A 21,851-nucleotide genomic window follows, 5' to 3' on the forward strand; every position below is an offset into this window, starting at 1 on the left:
GTCCTAAGCTTTCGCACCTGTATACACGAGAGCTTAAAGCGCGATTCGGCTCAACTCATTTGGTGGTAAGAAGGTGGAAATGACCATCTTGGAACCTTTGCGTTATATGTATTTGCACCTTAAGCTACTCTTACAAAAAGTGCTTTATCACACATAATTCATACTTCCTTGAAATATCATGATCATGAACTTCGGCCCCTCAAAGGACTATAATCGTATTGTGCAATATTAAAGAAACTTCCCTATAAGACTAAGACCCATTATAATTCAAGCACATAGCTCTTGCAGCTACCAAGCGTTATCAGGGTGAAAATTCTTTTTATCATAGTAGGTACCCTTTACAGGCCTAGGCTGATTTTCAGAGGTCCGTACACCCTCCCATCGGTTCCAGGCCTGTCGGGTCATGCCCAGACTGGAGTTCATTGGTAACCCAGTATACACGTACATGCATTCATATATACATTTTCCGCGCAATGGCGACTCGGGTCATTCTCTTGTAATGTATTAGTGACAAACATGTAACTCCGAATCAAGTGTCTATATTGTTCACATGTTTGAAATTGATGCATAAATCTTACACGTCACAGTGCAAATCGTCAAGGTAAAATCTTGAGTAAAATTAAAATAGATTATTCTATTTTATTGTTGGTTATAAACGCCATGGTTAAGACTGTTTAGTTAGGCCTATATGGTAGCGGTCTGGTTTATGAGAAAGAGTGGGAACACCCGGGTTCATGGCGTAAACCATTATAGTTACCAACGCCTACAAAATTTCTATTTACGGCTGGGCTTGAACCTGCCCAGGTATAGTGTGTCGAATGACTTAGAACACAGCTTTGGAAAATTACTGAATTCTGGAAATTTCTGAATCTCCATTCAGTTGCGATCAATAAATAAATAAATATATGAATAAATGGAATCTACACTCACTGCTTAGCGCACGCAGTGAGCTGTCAACCACTTCAATGTCAGGTATCCAAAATTCCTCAATTTTTGTTTCTAATATACGCCTTTCGCAGGAAGGCAATCATAAAAAGCTAAGTGTTTATATCTCCCCATTTCGTGTGTATGCAAAGTGTGCTATTAAACTGGTTAATCATAATGGGAAGTATCTTGCATGTTAATATGCGATATAACAGCTTAAAATGGAAAGTCATAAGTTCGCTATAACTGTTCAAAAGCACACAGCTGTTAATATATGGTAGAGTCAAGCTTGTGTTGATTCTTTCATGAACTCAACTCAGCCGGATATTTGAGGGAGCTACGAGATCCCAATATATGCCAGTGCTTTTAATGGTAAAACCTTACAAATTTTACTGTTAATAAGAACACAACAAAAACATGGGTACATCTACCTTGTATAGGTTTTCCAAGCATAAGGAATAACAAGCCGTAGTTTAAGATAAAACAGAAAGCTATCCTCAGCTGATCAGTAACTGATCAGATACCATTCTCATCAAATGAATGGCGCATATATTTAATGCATGTCTAAGAATACCCATACCAGGCCTTCTAACATTATTGTCGTGAATAATTTCAAAAATATGGAGACATAGATCCAGATTTGAAGCGGTTAGAAATATAATTTCGAAAAATCCTCAGCGAAACCAAGTTCCAATTGCAGTTCGATCTATATATAACCTGGGTGTGTTTTAAAGTGACTTTAATTGCCTTAACCATCGATGGCAAATGCATAGCACGCTGATACCACAGGCATCGAAATCCCCTATTATATATTTAAAACTATTTGACCTAATAGATATCTTACTATCCCATAAAAAATGAAGGATAAGATCCATTTAAGACCCGTTCTGAGGTGCGTATATACAGTACAGAGAATAAGCGCACCAGTTTCGACATTGCCATGCACCAGTTTCAACTCTGCTAAAAACCTGATCACTAATGAGAATCTTGCCCTGGAGGATAAGTTTATGATTTCACCATGTGATAAGAGTCAGCTTTATGACATACATTAATATTTCATTATAATTCCTTAATGTTGAGTCATATTGTTTGAGAAGTGTATTCCAGGGATACAAATTTGAGTCTTCTGTATGGGTAATGTCTTCTATACTAAACCTTCATTAACAAATGCCTCAAAATTAGCCCTCCTATATGCAAGTAAAGAGTGAGAGATGCAGGCAGATGACATACCTAATAAAAAAACAAAACACAGGTGTTGCCATCTGCGTATAGGTGTACATTTATCATATTGGTAAGGAGCTTTGTGTACCCATATCATATTGTAGAGAATTATGAACAAGACCTAACCATTTGTGTACCCGTATCATATTGTAAAGAATTATGAACAAGGCCTAACCATTTGTGTACCCGTATCATATTGAAAAGAATTATGAACAAGACCTAACTATTTGTGTACCCGTATCATATTGTAAAGAATTATGAACAAGGCCTAACCATTTGTGTACCCGTATCATATTGAAAAGAATTATGAACAAGACCTAACTATTTGTGTACCCGTATCATATTGTAAAGAATTATGAACAAGGCCTAACCATTTGTGTACCCGTATCATATTGTAAAGAATTATGAACAAGGCCTAACCATCTGTGTACCCGTATCATATTGAAAAGAATTATGAACAAGATCTAACTATTTGTGTACCCGTATCATATTGTAAAGAATTATGAACAAGGCCTAACCATTTGTGTACCCGTATCATATTGAAAAGAATTATGAACAAGACCTAACTATTTGTGTGCCCGTATCATATTGTAAAGAATTATGAACAAGGCCTAACAATTTGTGTACACGTATCATATTGTAAAGAATTATGAACAAGGCCTAACCATCTGTGTACCCGTATCATATTGAAAAGAATTATGAACAAGACCTAACTATTTGTGTACCCGTATCATATTGTAAAGAATTATGAACAAGGCCTAACCATTTGTGTACCCGTATCATATTGTAAAGAATTATGAGCAAGACCTAACCATTTATTATGTTGTTGTTCTTTCGTATTCACGTATCATATGAAGAATCATTCATAGGCTTAACCATTTTTGTACCCGTATCATACTGTGAACATGCATGAACGGGATCTAACCATTTGCGTACTCGTATCATACTGTCAACAAGCATGAAGGGGGATCTAACCATTTGTGTACTCGTATCATACTGTCAACAAGCATGAAGGGGGATCTAACCAGTTGCGTACTCGTATCATACTGCGAACAAGCATGAACGGGATATAACCACTGATGTACCCGTATTATACTGTGCACAAGCATGAAGGGGATCTAATCATTTTCGTGCCCGTATCATACTGTGAACATGCATGAAGGGGATCTAACCATTTGTACACCCGTATCATACTGTGAACAAGCATTAAGGGGATCTAGCCATTTGTGTACTCGTATCATACTGTGAAAATGCATGAACGGGATCTAGCCATTTGGGTACCCATATCATACTGTGAACATGCATGAAGGGGATCTAACCATTTGTATACTCGTATCATACTGTGAACAAGCATGAGCGGGATCTAACCATTTGCGTGCCTGTATCATACTGTGAACAAGCATGAAGGGGATCTAACCATTTGTGTACTCGTATCATACTGTGAAAATGCATGAACGGGATCTAGCCATTTGGGTACCCATATCATACTGTGAACATGCATGAAGGGGATCTAACCATTTGTATACCCGTATCATACTGTGAACAAGCATGAAGGGGATCTAACCATCTGTGTACTCGTATGATTCTGTGAAAATGCGTGAACGGGATCTAGTCATTTGGGTACCCATATCATACTGTGAACATGCATGAAGGGGATCTAACCATTTGTATACCCGTATCATACTGTGAACAAGCATGAACGGGATCTAGCCATTTGGGTACCAGTATCATACTGTGAACAAGCATGGACGAGATCTAACCATTTTCGTGTGCGTATTATACTGTGAACAAGCATGGACGGGATCTAACCAATTGCGTGCCCGTATCATACTGTGAACAAGCATGAACGGGATCTAACCATTTGTGTACCCGTATCATACTGTGAACAAGCATGAAAGGGATCTTACCATTTTCGTGCCCGTATCATACTGTGAACAAGCATGAACGGGATCTAACCATTTTCGTGCCCGTATCATACTGTGAACAGGCATGAAGGGGATCTAACTATTTGTGTACCCGTATCATACTGTGAACATACAGGATCGGGATATAGCCACTGGTGTACCCGTATCATACTGTGAACATGCATGAAGGGGATCTAACCATTTGTATACTCATATCATACTGTGAACAAGCATGAAGGGGATCTAACCATTTTCATGCCCATATCATACTGTGCACAAGCATGAACGGGATATAACCAATTGCGTATCCGTATCATACTGTGAACATGTATGAAGGGGATCTAACCATTTGTATACCCATATCATACTGTGAATAATGCATGAAGGGGATCTAACCATTTGCGTGCCTGTATCATACTGTGAACAAGCATGAACGGGATCTAACCATTTGTGTACTCGTATCATACTGTGAAAATGCATGAACGGGATCTAGTCATTTGGGTACCCATATCATACTGTGAACATGCATGAAGGGGATCTAACCATTTGTGTGCCCGTATCATACTGTGAACAAGCATGAACGGGATATAACCATTTGGGTACCCGTATCATACTGTCAACAAGCATGGACGGGATCTAACAATTTGCGTGCCCGTATCATACTGTGAACAAGCATGAATGGGACATAACCATTTGTGTACCCGTATCATACTGTGAACAAGCATGAAGGGGATCTAACCATTTGTGTACCCGTATCATACTGTGAACAAGCATGAACGGGATCTAACCATTTTCGTGCCCGTATCATACTGTGAACAAGCATGAACGGGATATAACAATTTGCGTGCCCGTGTCATAGTGAACAAGCATGAACGGGATCTAACCATTTTCGTGCCCGTATCATACTGTGAACAAGCATGGAAGGGATATAACCATTTGCGTGCCTGTATCATACTGTGAACAAGCATGAACGGGATATAACCATTTGTGTACCCGTATCATAGTGTGAACAAGCATGAACGGGATCTAACCATTTGCGTGCCCATATCATACTGTGAACAAGCATGAACGGGATCTAACCATTTTCGTGCCCGTATCATACTGTGAACAGGCATGAAGGGGATCTAACTATTTGCGTACCCGTATCATACTGTGAACATACAGGATCGGGATATAGCCACTGGTGTACCCGTATCATACTGTGAACAAGTATGAACGGGATCTAACCATGTGTGTACATGTATTGTTATTTTGTGAAATGTGTACCGTTATCACGTTATAAAGGAGCTTATGTCACATAACACAAAGGATCTAACACTATGACGCCATGTGCAGGACCCTTCGGTATATTGCTATCCAAGTACACGTGTTGTTCACAATATGTCAAGATTGAAACTCTCCGCCATATAGTAAAGGCAGAGTGACGGGAAATCATTGTTATCTGTGTAGAAGTTCCGTTAAGATGTACCGTCCGCGTGGAGAGTCTGTAGATTCCTTGAAATCCCGCGAAGGTGGATATATATCTTTCAAAGCCTTTGCTAGGCGCATTTTTAAAGCTAGCATATCAGGCTGGCTTCCTCTCCGGCCGTACGTGGGAAGGTCATTCAGCAACCTGCAGATGGTCGTGAGTTTTCATGGGGCTCTTCCCGGTTTCCTCCCACCATAATACTGGTCGTCGTCGTATAAGTGAAATATTCATGAGTACGGCGTAAAACACCAATCAAATAAATAAATAAATAAATAAATAAATAAATAAAGCTAGCATATCGTCAATATACCGTTTAATTAATGAGGAAGATCGAGCTTGATAAAGATTAATCTTTGATAATTTTTATATGCATATAATCGTATTCATACGAGAACAGTTATAGATCTGCCTAATGGAGATGCTCTCTTCACGATATGACTGTAATATTGCCAAAGTGGCACTAAGCCATATTCATTCATTCTAACTAGAGTCAGACCACGAGTTTCTCACAGCCTGTAAAGTCAAGTATGTCTGGTGGTCGCAGTGAAGTAAAGTGATTATTTTAAGTTTAATTTGATTTCATAAATTGGTGTTAAACGTCACACTCAAGAATATTTCACTCATACGACAGAGGCCAGCATTATGAGGAAACCTGAAGAACCCTGCTACGGGGTAACCCCAACCATCCGCAGATTGTGGATTGTAAAGAGTATTATGAAAAAATGCATGCATAAAAAGTACTTAATGCGTATACACTGGATATACAAGATATCAAAGATTTTGACTTGTCTGGATAAACATCTGGTAGATTCACCTGAGATTGTGAATCCTTGGATGGTATTTACGATCAGTGTAAACGTTATGACTGGTAAGCTTAATAAAGTCCTCCTCAAGTTGTAAAAGTCATAATCGTCGAAATCTGTTTATGAGGTATAGAAGAGACAAGAAACTGAGATATGAAACCCAGGGGCCTCCGTGGCCGCGGTGGTTAGCGTGGCACAATGACCCACCAATGAGGTCGCTGTGCTGGTTTCCTATCCTGCCGTACATGCGAAGGTCTTCCAGCAACCAGCGGATGGTCGTGGGTTTCCCCGCTAACTCTGCCCAGTGTCCTCCCGCAGTATAATGCGGGCTGCAATCGTATAAGTGAAATATTCTTGAGTACGGCGTAAAACACCAATCAAATATATGAATACATGAAAGGCAATTTAAGAACCGTCATGAGAATGCTCTTCCAGAAGCGAAACGAGATATGAAGGAAACTATCATGGAAAAGAAACGTACTGAATTTCTCAAGCTGTTCCTGCGTATATTCTTACTTGTCATATACATACAAATGTTAGTGTAAGGGCTGCAGAGGACTGTACGGAGTATAAAAGACTACGTCGTAAAGAGAAATGCAGCGACGACAATGTGACAGCTGGCAAATGGTCACACGTAAGCGGTGAAATCTGGTCTCTTGTAAATTGACCTCAGTTAGGGTTTTACTCCGACTGGTCATTGACAAGCAGGAACTTATTCGACCCCCCCCCCCCCCCCGCCCCCGCCCGCAAGCATCGAGGTTTAAGGAGAGTTAGGCTCGTACAATAAACATTCATATGAAAACAATGCAAAGGGACTAAGAATAAAAATTGACAATTTTAGATCTGAGCATGCATGCATTAAGTTTTAATTGGTAGTAATGTAATGTGGGCCTATTTCCTAAATAGGCCAATTGGTATCGTGCATTTATGAAGGCATACAATCAAGTGCGATGGACATCAGTGCCTATTTTTAGGTCCGCCAAATGTTAATACTAGCTGTATTTAGGCATGTAATAGTTAGAGGCTTCGGCCCCACTGAAGAGAACTAACCATTTTAAATGGTTTAAAGTTTTCAATGGCGTATTTTTCGTCATACTCAAGACAGCTTCCCTATTTCACTGAGACGACCAGGTGTGAGATGTAGCCTATGTTTGGCCGAGAGACCTTGAGGAAATCGGTTTGACGCGGAATGAGAAACAACTGCACTTCGTGTTCAGACCCAATATGATACATGACAATTCACCTGACGTTAACCATTCACAAACTCAAACGCACAGCCTCCTTGGCACAGGCTTGCGCTGTTCACCGATAGAGAAACTTTGGTCATGGAGGTGTACACAAATATACCATGGGTCAACGATCCCCCTACCTAACAACGACACACACTTTTACACACATCTGAATCCTGGCCTTCCTCATCTTTGTGGCACAAAATCTGAATTTTGATAATGTCAAGTTTAACATGCATATTTGACTTAATACACAAAATCGATCCAGTGAACATATGTATGTATACTATACACACTGCATCGTACGGGTAGGTGCATTTTCACAGGTAAGACAGGCAAGGGAGGCAATCGAGACAGGTAAAAAAATAGACTCGTCCATGTGACAGTCTTAACAGTGTAATTGATTTCGATGCATACTTATTCTTTTGAAGTTTGTTTTACTATCTGTTAGATTTTAATGATGTAAGAAATGCTTATGTTCTTTATACCTGAATTTACCTGACAAATAAGTGATCACGAATTCTGTTAATCGGCTGTTACACGACTCCGCCGCCACCAGGTAGGAAAATCAACTCACCCGAACGCAGTGGTATTGTCGACCTGCACATGCGTAGAAGTGTATGTTATGATTTTGACGGTTTTGTACCTACCTTGTTGATCCCGTTAGTAAATATCAGGTGATAGGATTATAGGCAGGTAGCCTACACCTGGGAAGAACAACGATGAGCGGCCTGGTCAAGTGACGTTTGATCTGCAAACAATTAATTCCAGTCCACAAAGATCTGCGCTCTTTTACGGAAGCCAGCGTTAGTTTGAATCCTCACCAGATCACACCAAGTACGTATAAATCGTGGGTCATATATAAGCTGCGTATATTGGTATCGATCGTTAGTAACAAATGCCGCCATTATCGACGGTCTGTTACAGAGTAGTGCCCAGAGGCCTTTGACACTATATCGGTACCTCGGGGTTAAGATAAGCGAAGGTAGATTTTTATCCTGAAACTAATGGAACGCTATGTACTATTCAGTTGTCACAGTAATCCTGTATAATAATTGATATGGCTCATTCTGCATTTTTGTATTATTGTTTTGTCAAGTGAAAACTATAAAAAAGACATATAGGACAATAATAATACTGTGTGGGGCCTATATATGTATTACCTCTGGCTCTGTATGAAAACAAACTGTAGGTTGTCTGGCTCTAGTGATTTATTTGATCGCATGGTGTTTAACACTATTGCAACAGGCACCCAAGAATATTTCATGTACATACATGTATGACGGAAATCAAATGTATGGGTTGGGGGAACTCTATACAGCTTGACCTGAAGGAAACAGTTAACTGCTCCTTGCCAGGTATCTGATATACCTCTTCATGTAGATTCACAGTCAGCGCAGCAGGAGTTGGGTTGAATCCTGCTTCTGTAATGATCCAGGGTTGGGGAACTTTTAACACAATAGTCAGCATAAGCAATAATCCCCTCCTCCAGGATGGGACCTTGTAGTGTTAGTCAATAGTTTACAGTGTAAATGTCATTTCAACTTATATTATATTTCATATCTCGTAATAATAGCTATTTCGATAGAAATGTAAAAAATACATTCAATATTTATTTATTCATTTACTGTTTTATTATAGTTAATATACCCCACCCTCACCACAAACCCCTCACTGATAGTAAACATAAGTCATTTAAGTTAAATGGAAACAACAGATTTAAAGTAATAAGTAGAAAGGTACGTACTACACACCTTTCCAATGGTTTAAACAGAAATTGTTTGACAAAAAACAACAAAAGTAACAAACTGCTGAAATCATCCTACATCCATACAGGTATATCCATGATTTAGAGAACAATAATTATGCTGAATAAAGTTTCAGTGTTTTTTTTTTCAATTTTGGAAATAATGCATTACTGTATGTGGTATGCTCAACATTTTCCCTTATCAAAATTAATTTGGATTTTTATGTTATATACAAAAGTTTCATGCACATGTGAAGCAATGAGAGCAATCATGTTGATTATAGTCTCTATAGTATTAGATATGTAGGTCAGAGGTAAGAGCCTTAGGGTCAAGGGGAAACACAATATGCCACAGACTAAGAAAGCCAGTCTGTTTTCCCTCTGTACACAGAAATCAAATAAATGATGCACCCATAGTCGATGACGCGAGAAAATCTGTTTTCTCAAATTCTTTTCTTCATGATGCTCCCCATTTTTAAATGATGCTGTTGTGTATAAAGCTATCTTGGCTTGATTTAGTCTGCTGATCATACTGAAAAATCAACTCAGTCATATCTCCATAACTTTTGTTCTTACACGTATTTGCAAATTCCATCCTTTTTCTTCCAATTTTTTCACCTCACTGTCATTATTTCTCCTTAAGCAATAACAAACAGAATTGTCCTTAGTGGAGCAGCTAGCTCTGCCTCAGGCTCTGATCTTGCTTACAGATACGTCCAGTGATTGACCAGTCTTAACTCTTGACATGCACATAGATCAGTATCTTCACAGTGTGAAAGCTGGCGGAGTGGTTAATGTGCATGTGTAAACTAATGACTCAGGAGCACGTCACCAATATGGGCACTATGAATTTTAGTCCTGACTGCCTAGTCTGTGGTCATACGGTACGTGGAAAAATCTGCTAGCAACCTGCAGATGAACATGGCTTTTTCCCATTCCTCCCACCATAAATGCTGGCTGTGGTGCGTTAGGGGACCTATATATTTATTTATTTATTTGACTGGTGTTTTATGGCCTACTCAAAAGTATTTCACTTATACAGCGGCGGCCAGGATTTTAGTGAGAGGAAACCGGGCAAAGCTCTGTGGAAACCATCGACCAACCGCAGGCTGCTGGCAGAAATTCCCACATATGACTGGAGAGGAAGCCAGCATGAGCTGGACGAACTCACAGCCACTGCATTGGTGAGAGGCTCCTGAGTCATTACGCTGTACTAGCACGCTAACCAACTGAGCCACAGAGGCCCCCAAGGACATATATAATGACTATTTAGAGAAGAATAGGAGAGGCATAGGATATGGCTTCGGTAGTGGTGGTGGTGATTTTGGGTGGGTAGGTGTATGGCCGAGGTGGTGTTGGTGATTTTGGGTGGGTAGGTGTATGGCCCATGTGATTTTGGGTGGGTAGGTGTATGGCCCAGGTAGTGGTGGTAGTGGTGATTTTGTGTGGATAGGTGTATTGCCCATGTGGTAGTGGTGATTTTGGGTGGGTAGGTGTATGTCTCAGGTGGTGGTGGTTTTGGGTGAGTAGATGTATGGCCCAGGTGGTGGTGACTTTGGGTGGGTAGGTGTATGGCTCAGGTGGTGGTGGTTTGGGGTGAGTAGGTGTATGGCCCAGGTGGTGTTTGTGGTGGGTGGGTGGACTGAGTCAGTTACTACTGTGCTGTTACAAGGCTATATCCATGGTGAGCTCCTCTGGGCTCTATTTTGTTATTTAGCAGTGTACTAAATGTTCTATTTATGACACCTAGACATAATGACATTGAACATACATAATGCATAGTATAGACACACAGACAGAACCAGTTGGCTGCGTTATGTAGACTGGTATAGGTATTCATCTAAAACCCTGCAAACAAGTCAGCTGATTTAAATAAACCCATCAGTAAATAAGATACTGTCAATTCTGTCTGATTATCTGGTTTTATTGATTGATGTTTAATATGATATTACAAAAGAATTTCCCTGTGCAAAGGTTGTCATGGTTACAGGCCCGGTGACAGAAACTGGGTGGAACCTAGAGGCAAACAGCAGCACTTTGTCAGGTAATTTTTGACAAAACCTCCTGACTTGGTGCATACATCATGCATTTAAGGCCTTAATACACTGAAATTCGTCTGCTGCAGCTGTAAGTCATGAGATTTGTCAGGTACTATGTGGCGTATGTAGGTTGGTCGTTTACTCCGCGCAGTCTTAGTTTCTTTAAACCCATAAACCGGAACATTGTCAAATAAGTGGAAAATTCTTTAGATTAGCATTTAACACCAATCAGCCAAATCAAATGGCGTTCTGAAAATGAGCTGGGAACTTGGGGATGGGGTTGGGGGAAGGTACTAAGGGAAAAACAGCTGAATGAGACTGGAGTATAGACCAGGAAGAACTGATTAACTTTGTAAATAACCACATTGATCCGACAGAGGTTGGCTGGCTGTGGTGAGAGTTAAGTGCTTTAGCCATAAAAACCAGTGTGGAACTTGATTATTGTAAAATTATATATCTGGTAAATAATTCAATACATGTACATAAGCTTTGTTTTAAAACATATTTATTTTGTTTTGCTCACACATTAAGGGATATTCCACCAGGGGCTGACCTGGTTTCCTTCAACCTTAACCGTGGCCGCTGTTGTACCAATGAAATGTTAAAACACCAGTGAAATAAATAAATAAATAAATAAATAGTCAACATTAAGTGATATACCTTATGAAAATAAATTAAACCTAGCAAAGATCATGAGTTTACATCAAGCTTTCTGGTATCCTTCACCCATAAACTTTATTGCTGTCATATATGTGTACGTGAACATTTTTGAGCATTGTATTAAACACTAAACAGATAGGTAAACATTATATATTCAGCTATGCTGCTTTAACAAATGCGACTATAGCTAGAAATGGGGGCTTTAAGCGCTAATGTCTGGTTACGTGTTTTATTACATGGTTCCCAGGTTGTGATGTGACAGTGAGGAAAGATCAAGAGGTTTTCATACTGGAGGGACCTGAAGAGCCAGAGATAGAGATACAGAAACATGGCTAACCCATTGTTTTCCCATCCGCCCAATACCTCCAGCACAGTCCAGTGCTTGAAATATGTTCTGTATTCCATGTTCCTCTTGATCCTGGTGAGTATGGGTTGCCTTTCCTGCATAATGGTGGCTCAGGTCCAAGCTGGATTAACCATTGGGCTCTTGTTATACATGAATAAGTCTTCTGTCAGGGATGGACACAAGATCTCATTGAGTCTGTCAGAAGTTTTCTAGAAAATCAAATGTGCAAAAAGTTGAAAAAAAAAATTTCTGTCTAAAACATATATTATTAAATTTTTACTTAAAATTTAAGATCTCACTGGTACATTCATTTAATAGCAAGCACTTAGAAATATCTAGACTAAAATCAGTCAAATGGGGGGCGTGTTTTCGATAAATACATGCACTTAGATTTATGTTGTTTATGTTGTTGGACTAACTCCCCATTAGATGTCACTGATACACATTTTATATTATCCATAGAAATACCTTAAAATGGCTGGAAATGCATTTCCAAGCACACACAAAATCTGTGGCCTTCAGATCCCTGGCTATTTTGGTCTGTTTTGCCCTTACTTTGCGATGGACGAAATTTTTTCCAAAAATTCAAACAACTTAAAATTTTTTAAAGTTTTACATCACTTAAGTTTGCCAGAGTTCACTGTGGGCCTGTCATGTTTGTCGGTAAACTGTTTCCGCAAACCATTAAACTGTCATCCTATGAAAGTTAAATACATGTAAGCAATCAAATAAATAAACACATAACTGTGAGAATCATTTCACAAAATTTAAATGTAGTTGGGGAAGGGCATTACATAAATTGATGTAAATTATTGAAATTTTGTGAGTACATAATAAATATGCAACTGGACCAACCAGTTTCTTGCATAGTTGGAAGACTTTTTTGAAGAATGTGTTGCATTCTTAGACACTGAAAACGAAAAAAAGGAGATCTTAAAAGCAACAGCTATTTATTCACGAAGCATCCCATAGTTGCCTGAAACATTTGATATTCACACAGCCACAGAATATTTTTAAGGCAGTGGTACATTTAGAAAATGAAGTGATAGTAGCCAATCACCACACCAATCAAATAAATAAATAAAATGTGCCATAAAATGTGTGTAATCGCTGAATGTTTCAGGTGGGTGGGTTTGCTGTGCTGGGGATTGGGATCTGGACCCAGACCACAGAGTACGGGGGGAGACAACTCTCTAACCTGATTGGGGCCCACCTTTACCTGATTGACTCCTACTTGTTCATCATTTGTGGCTGTACCATCCTCCTGATCACTGTACTGGGCTTCTGTGGGACCTTCCATGAGAACAAGTGTATGCTGGAACTGGTGAGTGATGTGAGCAAGCGTATGCTGGAACTCTTGAGTGATGTGAGCAAGTGTATGCTGGAACTGGTGAGTGATGTGAGCAAGTGTGTGCTGGAACTGGTGAGTGATTGGAGCAAGTATATCTTGGAGCTGGTGCATGATTGGAGCAAGTGTATGATGGAACTGGTGAGTGATGACAGCAGGTGTATGCTGGAGCTGGTGAGTGATGGCAACAGGTGTATGCTGGAGCTGGTGAGTGATGTGAGCAAAAGTATGCTGGAACTGGTGAGTGATGTGAGCAAAAGTATGCTGGAACTGGTGAGTGATGTGAGCAAAAGTATGCTGGAGCTGGTGAGTGATGTGAGCAAAGGTATGCTGGAGCTGGTGAGTGATGAGAGCAAGTGTATGCTGGAACTCGTAAGGGATTGGAGCAAGTGTATGCTGGAACTGGTGAGTGATGAGAGCAAGTGTATGTTGGGACTGGTGAGTGATGTGAACAAGTGTATGCTGGAATTGGTGAGTGAGGAGATGAGGTGTATGGTTTACTTTACAATTAACTGGTACTGGTATAAACTGGTGAATGGAGATTTAAGTTAACCAAATTCAAACACACAAATCTCCAACTGTCATACATTACCTTATCTTGTTATCATTGTTAAAACAGTAAAAGAGTGGTAAGACAGTAAAATTTTATCCTCAACTGGGACATTTGTGGCAGCATTTTGGGAAACAGATCGTTAAGGAAAATATTGACCCTTGGAGCATAGGTAGATCGTGAATAGCTGAAGCTGAGTTGATGTATTGTTTTCTTTTGCTTGACAGCACCTGTGTATTATGGCATTCTTGTCTATAACGCTCGTGGTTGGAGGAGGCCTGGGATTTGCTTTCAGAGATGAGGTAAGTCACTGAAGATAAGGAGATAACCATTGTTTGCGGATTCAATCTTTGAGCCGAGTGCAGTTTTATTTAAGACTGACTCTCTGCAGGTCTGTTTTTAATTATACAGCACAGAAAAAGTTCTCCATGCATCTCCTCCCAAACTGCTGCATCGATTTTTTTGGAACTTGCCATTTATCTTGCCCATCATGTGAACTCATCTGAAAGTTTAATGGAAATCTCATCATTATTTAGCAACTATTCCTAAAGTACTGAACCTATTTTCATAAACTTTGGATCTAATTTTGTGCACTCTTAGGTCTAATTACATGCTTAATAATATTGAGAGTCTGATTAATATTTTATTTTCTTTCTGTCAATTCTTGGAAATCTTAGCGGATGAGAGAGGAGTATTTTGGATATCCGGATTCTATAATGTAGTTAAAGAGATGGTTTAATTGTGAAAATAAATAAATAAAAACTGTCAAAGAAAATATTTTCTTCTGCAGTTTAGAAATATGGAGCCTAGGCACCCTTATTCTTATTACCTATTAACTTACCTTGTTCTGCTTTTATCTGAAGTCTAAACTAATATGTCTATGCTAAACGGACTATTTATGGGAGTTCCAAGCCAGGAAATAATGGTATTCCTTGATATTAATCTGTATTTTTTGCTGATAAGTACTTGTATGTTGGACAGTTGGAGGTTGGAGTGAGAGAGAAGCTGGTTAATAGCTTAATAGAGGGCTACGGAGTGGACGTTCATTCAAACCCCAGCAACGCTGAGGTCACTAAAACATGGAATGCTGTTCAAAGATCAGTAAGACACCCTCATGTATATATTCTCGTTAATGCATGTGAAAATTAATAGCTGTGGTGCATGGTTATTAATAAGTGAAGCAGGTATGTGATGGATGTTTCTCTGCTAAATTACGTGGATTTACAGCAATTTTTAGTTTGCAGGTTTGACACTGACTCTTGTCAAATAGTCAGTTACTCCAAACGTATGGGTAGAGAGGGTCACTGGTCAAACTGTCTGAAGTGTTTGGAGGCAGAATAATGTGACTCACTGGTGCGTAGACACCGGGCGCAGGTTCAGTCCCAGTCGAGGGCAGGGAAGTTTTGCCAATCACCACTCTGATTGTAATGTTAGCTGATCTGTTTTAACAATAATTGGTGGTCTGGGCTCATTGACCATTTTATGCTGTTTTACATTAGCTGAAGGTCTTCTTCCAATAGGGCATGCAAGCCTGTAGGACACGTGGCAAAGTTTGTTAATAACTTGCCAGAGGTTGGTGGTTTCCTCCAGGTATTGTGGTTTCCTGAATCCATGAAACTGACAACCAGTGTCAGACATTCTCAGGTATAGCATTAAACAACAGTGAAATAAATAATTAAAGTATGGTAATATTTTTGAGTATTACCAAGTCTGATGTAATATCTGACTATTTGGCTGTCATTTCAGTTTAAATGTTGTGGGGCACATGGTGATGTTAACTCAACAACATCCTGGGCTCTCTACAAGACTCAGAGCCACTGGTACACAGAGGGAAATAATATAAGTAAGTAAAACTACATGTATATATGCCCAGACTGGATGACTTTTTTCCCAGCCAAAGAATTTTGTAGACTGATGTATAGTGGTGGGCCATATTTGTACAGTTTGTACTATCAAGTATTCTACACTCCATATTTGGCACTGAAATCTTCAAATGTCCTCAAGTGCCTTTTTTTTTCAGATCACCATATCATGATGTAAAAGTTTAGACCAATCTCTATTATCAAGCTTTGTTCAGCATTCATTAAACTTCTTCTTTTAAACCATCTAACAATGACCAGCCATCAAGTCTTTTTTTCTCACCAAGCACTGCTCAATTTCTGTAATCCCTCAGCTTTCTTTATGCATTGCTCACTTTTAAGGTAGCGTTGTTCAGTTTGAAAAACCTTGATATTCAGTTGGAACAACTTTGAACCTTGTTCAGTTCCCACAAAACATGGCTGACTCCTAAACTATGCGTGTTGCTCTTTATTTTGATCAGACTTTGATTCATTTGATAATCCTGTTTATAACTCTCTGAGTCCTACTCAGTTGTCCAGTGTTTTTCCGATTAAATTGTATCAAATAAATGAGTAAACAAATATGACCATACTGCAAAAACAGCATTACAAGTGCTCCTAGCTCAGACTCTTCTCCAACAATCAAGCTAGCTATTATTCTGTTCGATTATAAGCTTGAATGGTTCCTTGTCTCCCACAGATAACAGTTATGTGCCCAGAAGCTGCTGTAAGAGCAATACTAACATCAGTGTCTGTGTGGGGATGATTAGCAATGATACTCCACCTAGTGTGGGGCCACCTGTCATGCAGAAACAGGCTCTCAACCTCAATCTGTACACTGTGGTGAGTCATATCCATCAAGTTTACCACCGTGTTTCTGTTTTCAACGACCCCTTTATGTCTACGAACTCCCTGAACAAGGCTGGGCCTGGATTTGAAATATTTATTTGATTAGTGTTTTATGCAATACTCAAGAATAGTTCACTTGTACAATGAAGGCCAGCATTATTGTGGGAGGAAACCGGTTCAGAGCCTGGGTGAAACCCACAACCATCCGCAGGTTGTTGCCAGACCTTCCCACACACGGCCGCAGAGGAAGCCAGCATGAGGGCTGGGCTTGGAGCTACACCTTGTGTGTCTAGTGCTTGAAAGGCCAGCACCTTGACCACTCAGCCACTGTCCGCTCCAACCTGAGTAATAACTAACATGATACATGTACATTATTAGCGTGTAATTTCAGAGTTACATTGGCTTCAGTTCTAATGATCTGCAAAGGAGCTTAAGTATTAGACCAGACTGGGTAAGCACTGCAAGATGACTACTCTGGTAAAGCGCCCCGTCACGCTCTGTCGTACCGCCAGGAACATGCCACTGCATGAACTTCATGTTCCACTGCATGAACTTCATGTTCCACTGCATGAACTTCATGTTCCACTGCATGTTCCCTGAAAAGCGTGTATGACATTAAGTTTGTTATACTCCCATGTGAAGACCTGTACTGTGTTATAAGCGTTCCGATTGATTCCTGTGTCTGCACATTTATGAACAAAGTACCCCTGTGTTAGATGAGTTCATACAACATCGTTGATGTATGCATTGGGCATGACAGGGGCCTCTGTGGCTGAGTGGTTGGTACGCTAGCACAGCACAGTGACCATCCTCTCACTAATACGATTGTCAGTTCAAGTCTTATGTCGTATGCGAGAAGGTTTGCAGCAACCTGCGGTTGGTCATGGTTTCCTCTGGGCTCTTTCCTAATTCCTCAACCTTTTCGCTTATGAAAGAGCAACTCTCATGGCAGTTTATACATATTTTTAATTTGACTTTAGAGTCAAAACTACAATAGTTGTATTGGCCAATTTCAGTCCATCAGAAAAAGTTAAATTTTATCAGTCTGCACAGAATAATGTCTTGAGAATATGTCTGAATAAACAGGCCCTGGTTTTATAAAGTTCACTTTTAATAGCTAAGTAAGCCTTTGACTACCAAGTCCACTTAGCTAAGGTTCACCAAGTCCTGTAAGTAGGCTTCATGAAACCGGGGCCATTCCATGTTCATTAGGCCTGTCTTATTTACTCTTTACTACAATCAGAATTTCACAAGCCAGAATTATCAGAGAGCTATGTCAGTTTTAAACATATCCAAAGTCCATGTAGTTTCTGTGCTTATCCAATGCCATTGGATTTTTAGCTAGCTGTTACCAGCGTTTTCAACATGAATCTGCTGTGTCTACCTTACAGGGCTGCTATGACAGGATGGTGGAAACTCTCGAAGCAAATGGTCTGGTCATTGGTGTGACAGCCATCACCGTGGCAACATTCATGGTAAATATTCCAAACAAGAAAGCACTAGTTTTTCAGTCATGTGACAATACCTGTTGTCAGTACTGGTATCAATATTAAAAGAAAACACTGACACAAAGATTACTGAAATTTGAAGTGGTTAAATTTGGGATATACAGGCCTAGTACTAATTGTTATTATTATTTATATCACAGCGATACAATGTTTATGTATATCTTCAGTTAGACACAGAATCATTGCTCATTGGTTGAATGGTCGGAGCTGAACTGTAGGTCTACTTTTGAGAGTTCTGTTTATTTTTGAAGGGTATTTTAAGATTTATTTTGAAGGTTCCAACAATGAAAGTAATGTTTTAGGACATTTTATTTGCTTCTAAAAGTGCACTTTTTTGGTGAAGGCTTAGTTCATTTACTGTGTCCCAGGAACCACTCACTTTTACATCAGCAGTTTTAAGTCAAAATTATCTTGCACAAGCAAAGAACAACTGTCATCATTCATTAGTGTATATGCATTAATTTGTAAAACACACTAATGTAATTCTTCAACCTTTTTCCGTGTTCGCAAGTTGTCTATTCAAGCAGATTCTGAAGGCATTACTCTGTGTTGATTGATAAAATTATACCTTTAAACTGGTCAATCTAATCAATGAAATTTAGTCTCCAAAATCAAGTTAAAAATCGCACTGAAAGTTGCTTATGAGGAATTAGGGCACATTAAAACCCTTCAATAGAGGAAGTACAGTGCTTTTTACACATGTCTCAACTGTGATTCAGGCACCTAAATTAGTTGAGCAGAAGTTAAGAGGAAAGAAGTATTTTCAGCATAATAATGTTTTTTTAATTTGTACTGTGTTTTGTTTGACTTGTCAGTATCAAAATATGTCAGATTTTTTTGTTCTTCTCTTTGAGGGTGATTTTATGACTACCTGTCATAGAGCAGAGCATGTTTAGGTACATGTTTAGCCAATCAGCATCAATTCTGTATCGACCGCTTTGGTGGCCTAATGGTGAGAGCATCCACCTCGAAGTCCAAGAGCCAGGATCAAACCTGGGTTAGGTCACACCAAAGGCTTTAAAAATGGTACTTGTTGCAGCCTCGCTTGGCACTCCTTGAAAGATTAGAGCACGGAAAACAGGGTTGGTTGACCTGGTGTCTGTATATTGTGACTGGGTGGGGTGTCATGTCAGATGTCTTCAGCATGATACTTCAGTGGCGGCAGCACTTTGGCGGCATGGACTCGCTCTGTCACAAAAAAGACACAGTGTATGTGCACACACCTAATGACATCTCATCATCACATAACTGAAAAAGTGTTAAGAACCAGGTTAAAGCTCCAGCATTCATTCATTCACTCGATTCTGTATCCCTGTAGAGTGATGGGCCTGCGTGGTACAACGCTTAGCCCAGCACTTAACCCAGGAGCCTCTCAGCAAGGCAGATGTTGTGACTTCCAAGTCCAGCTCATGCTGACTTTCTCTTTGGTTGAACATGTGTGTGAAATTGTCTCCATCAACCTAGTTTCCTCCCACCATAAGGCTGGTCACCGTTGTATAAGTTCAATATTCTTGATTGCAATGTAAAACACCAGTCAAATAAATAATATAACTTTATGATCAGGTTTTGAGTCTCAGCCATAGTTATTGTTATGTTAGGACTACAATGCACCTTTAACTTGCTAACACACCTGTGTATCAATAACACTTGCAGTTTGTGGAGCTTGTGGTGTGCATCTGCCTGTACCGACACCTGCATTATGGCCGCAGGCGTGCCCTGAGTCAATTCTTCAAGTGGACTCGCAGTGAGAGCATGCCGGCCTCTGACTCCTGGAGTCCCAACCCGATCACGTGAGGAAATGTAGGACTACGAGTTCGGAGTCACCTTTGTATTGAGATTATCGCACTGTTCATGTTTTTAATGACTTTATTCCGTCCTTTCTGGAGACTTATTTTTACCAGATCCTGGAAGTATCTGTGTTACACTAAGGTTAAATTAAGTGCATATGTACATGTATACATGTATATGATGTACACGTACATGTAGCTGTATTCTTTCTTTGTGACTAATGTGTGTGCCATTCTGACATCCATTACAATTGATAAACAATGGTAATAAATGTATTGTAAAGTTGTATAGCCAGTTATATTACAGTATGTACAGCTTACTACTTAGTATCAAATATTGTCTCAGGCAACAACAGTCTCAAGCTAAATCTTGATAAATCAGACTCAGACTAAAATAATTTGTTTTCCTCACAGATTTTACTACAGGGATGAAGACAAATTTACAAGGGCTGATAAACTGTCAAGGATAAATGTTTGTTTGTAGATCAGGCATCAGTATTTCAGTTGCAATTAACTCACTCATGATGGACATGCAACTCTATTTCTGATTTTATAATAGAAATATTAGTGGCCAGTGAATACAAAATTTTGTACACAGTTGGTGGAAGTTTAATTTTGTATGTGGGAACTTGGGTAATCTTCATTGGATATTTCATTCCATACAGTGGATGCTCAATATTTCAGTGGGTTTATGTTGAATCGACTATCATTATACATTTGACTCAATCATGCAAACTGGATGTAACTCTACTGTGTACATCTGAATTTGGGAAAAAAGTATTTGTGAACACAAAATTGCTACATTTGGTAGAGACTTTAGCATGCGTGTGGGGTTTATTAATTTCATGTTATATCTCTTCTTCGTTCCACTATGTGCATGTATTTGACATGTTTGACTTGCAATGTGATTAATTTGTGAGTTCTGCAATTTTTACGTACAGCTGAGTCAACAAATAAAAAGATTGTGTCAAGAAGTTGTGTATATATGAAAATAACTGTGTATCCGAGCTGCTGTAAATTTTCAACCCTTCCAACCACTAAAGCACTTGTGTGGAATGCATACAGTTATTATGAAAATGAAATTACAAATTATTTGTTTGTCATTAATGAGGGAAGCTTCATAAAACATTGCGAATGATTTCTCTACATCCTATAATTCTCTCAGAATGTTTCAAAATATATCATTGCAGAAGCAGTTGGAAAGGTTGAAGAGTTATGGTGTCAACCTTCTATAGTACATGTATTCTAGCTTCAATCCCACAATGCAAAGCATCAGTAGCTTGTCAGAGAGCAGTAGTGCCATTATGGATAGGTATTTTGTCAGGTGATTGTACATTTCTTATCAGAAATGCATTCCCTTAACTGTAATATAAAATCGGCTACACAGAGTGAGCTTTATAAAATTTGATTTTAGGGGAACCAGCTTTACAGAAAGAAATGGTCAGTATGTAAATTTATCGATGCACACATTGTTCGAGTCACTGCAGGTTTCAGCTGATGATGTGGCATATATGTTTGTATCTATTCTGAGTACAAAGACAAACGAATTCCCTGACAGTGATTAGTGACAACAGGATACAAGATTTATGATAAGGGATCAAAGACACACAAGATCAGCTGGTTGTGTTAC

The 21,851-nt window shown here is 39.4% G+C and overlaps 1 protein-coding gene across 1 annotated transcript; it reads left to right on the forward strand.

Annotated features, from left to right (window-relative positions):
- Positions 1-8,220: 8,220 nt before the first annotated feature.
- LOC135470107 (CD151 antigen-like) lies at positions 8,221-20,345 on the forward strand. The gene is made up of 9 exons (XM_064748865.1): positions 8,221-8,386; positions 12,243-12,416; positions 13,465-13,665; positions 14,467-14,541; positions 15,221-15,340; positions 15,986-16,082; positions 16,778-16,920; positions 18,318-18,401; positions 20,088-20,345. The coding sequence occupies exons 2-9, from the start codon at positions 12,324-12,326 to the stop codon at positions 20,226-20,228; spliced, it is 954 nt and encodes a 317-aa protein (XP_064604935.1). The 5' UTR covers positions 8,221-8,386; positions 12,243-12,323; the 3' UTR covers positions 20,229-20,345.
- Positions 20,346-21,851: the final 1,506 nt, after the last annotated feature.

Source organism: Liolophura sinensis, chromosome 7 (assembly GCF_032854445.1).
Source record: "Liolophura sinensis isolate JHLJ2023 chromosome 7, CUHK_Ljap_v2, whole genome shotgun sequence".
NCBI lineage: Eukaryota > Metazoa > Mollusca > Polyplacophora > Chitonida > Chitonidae > Liolophura > Liolophura sinensis.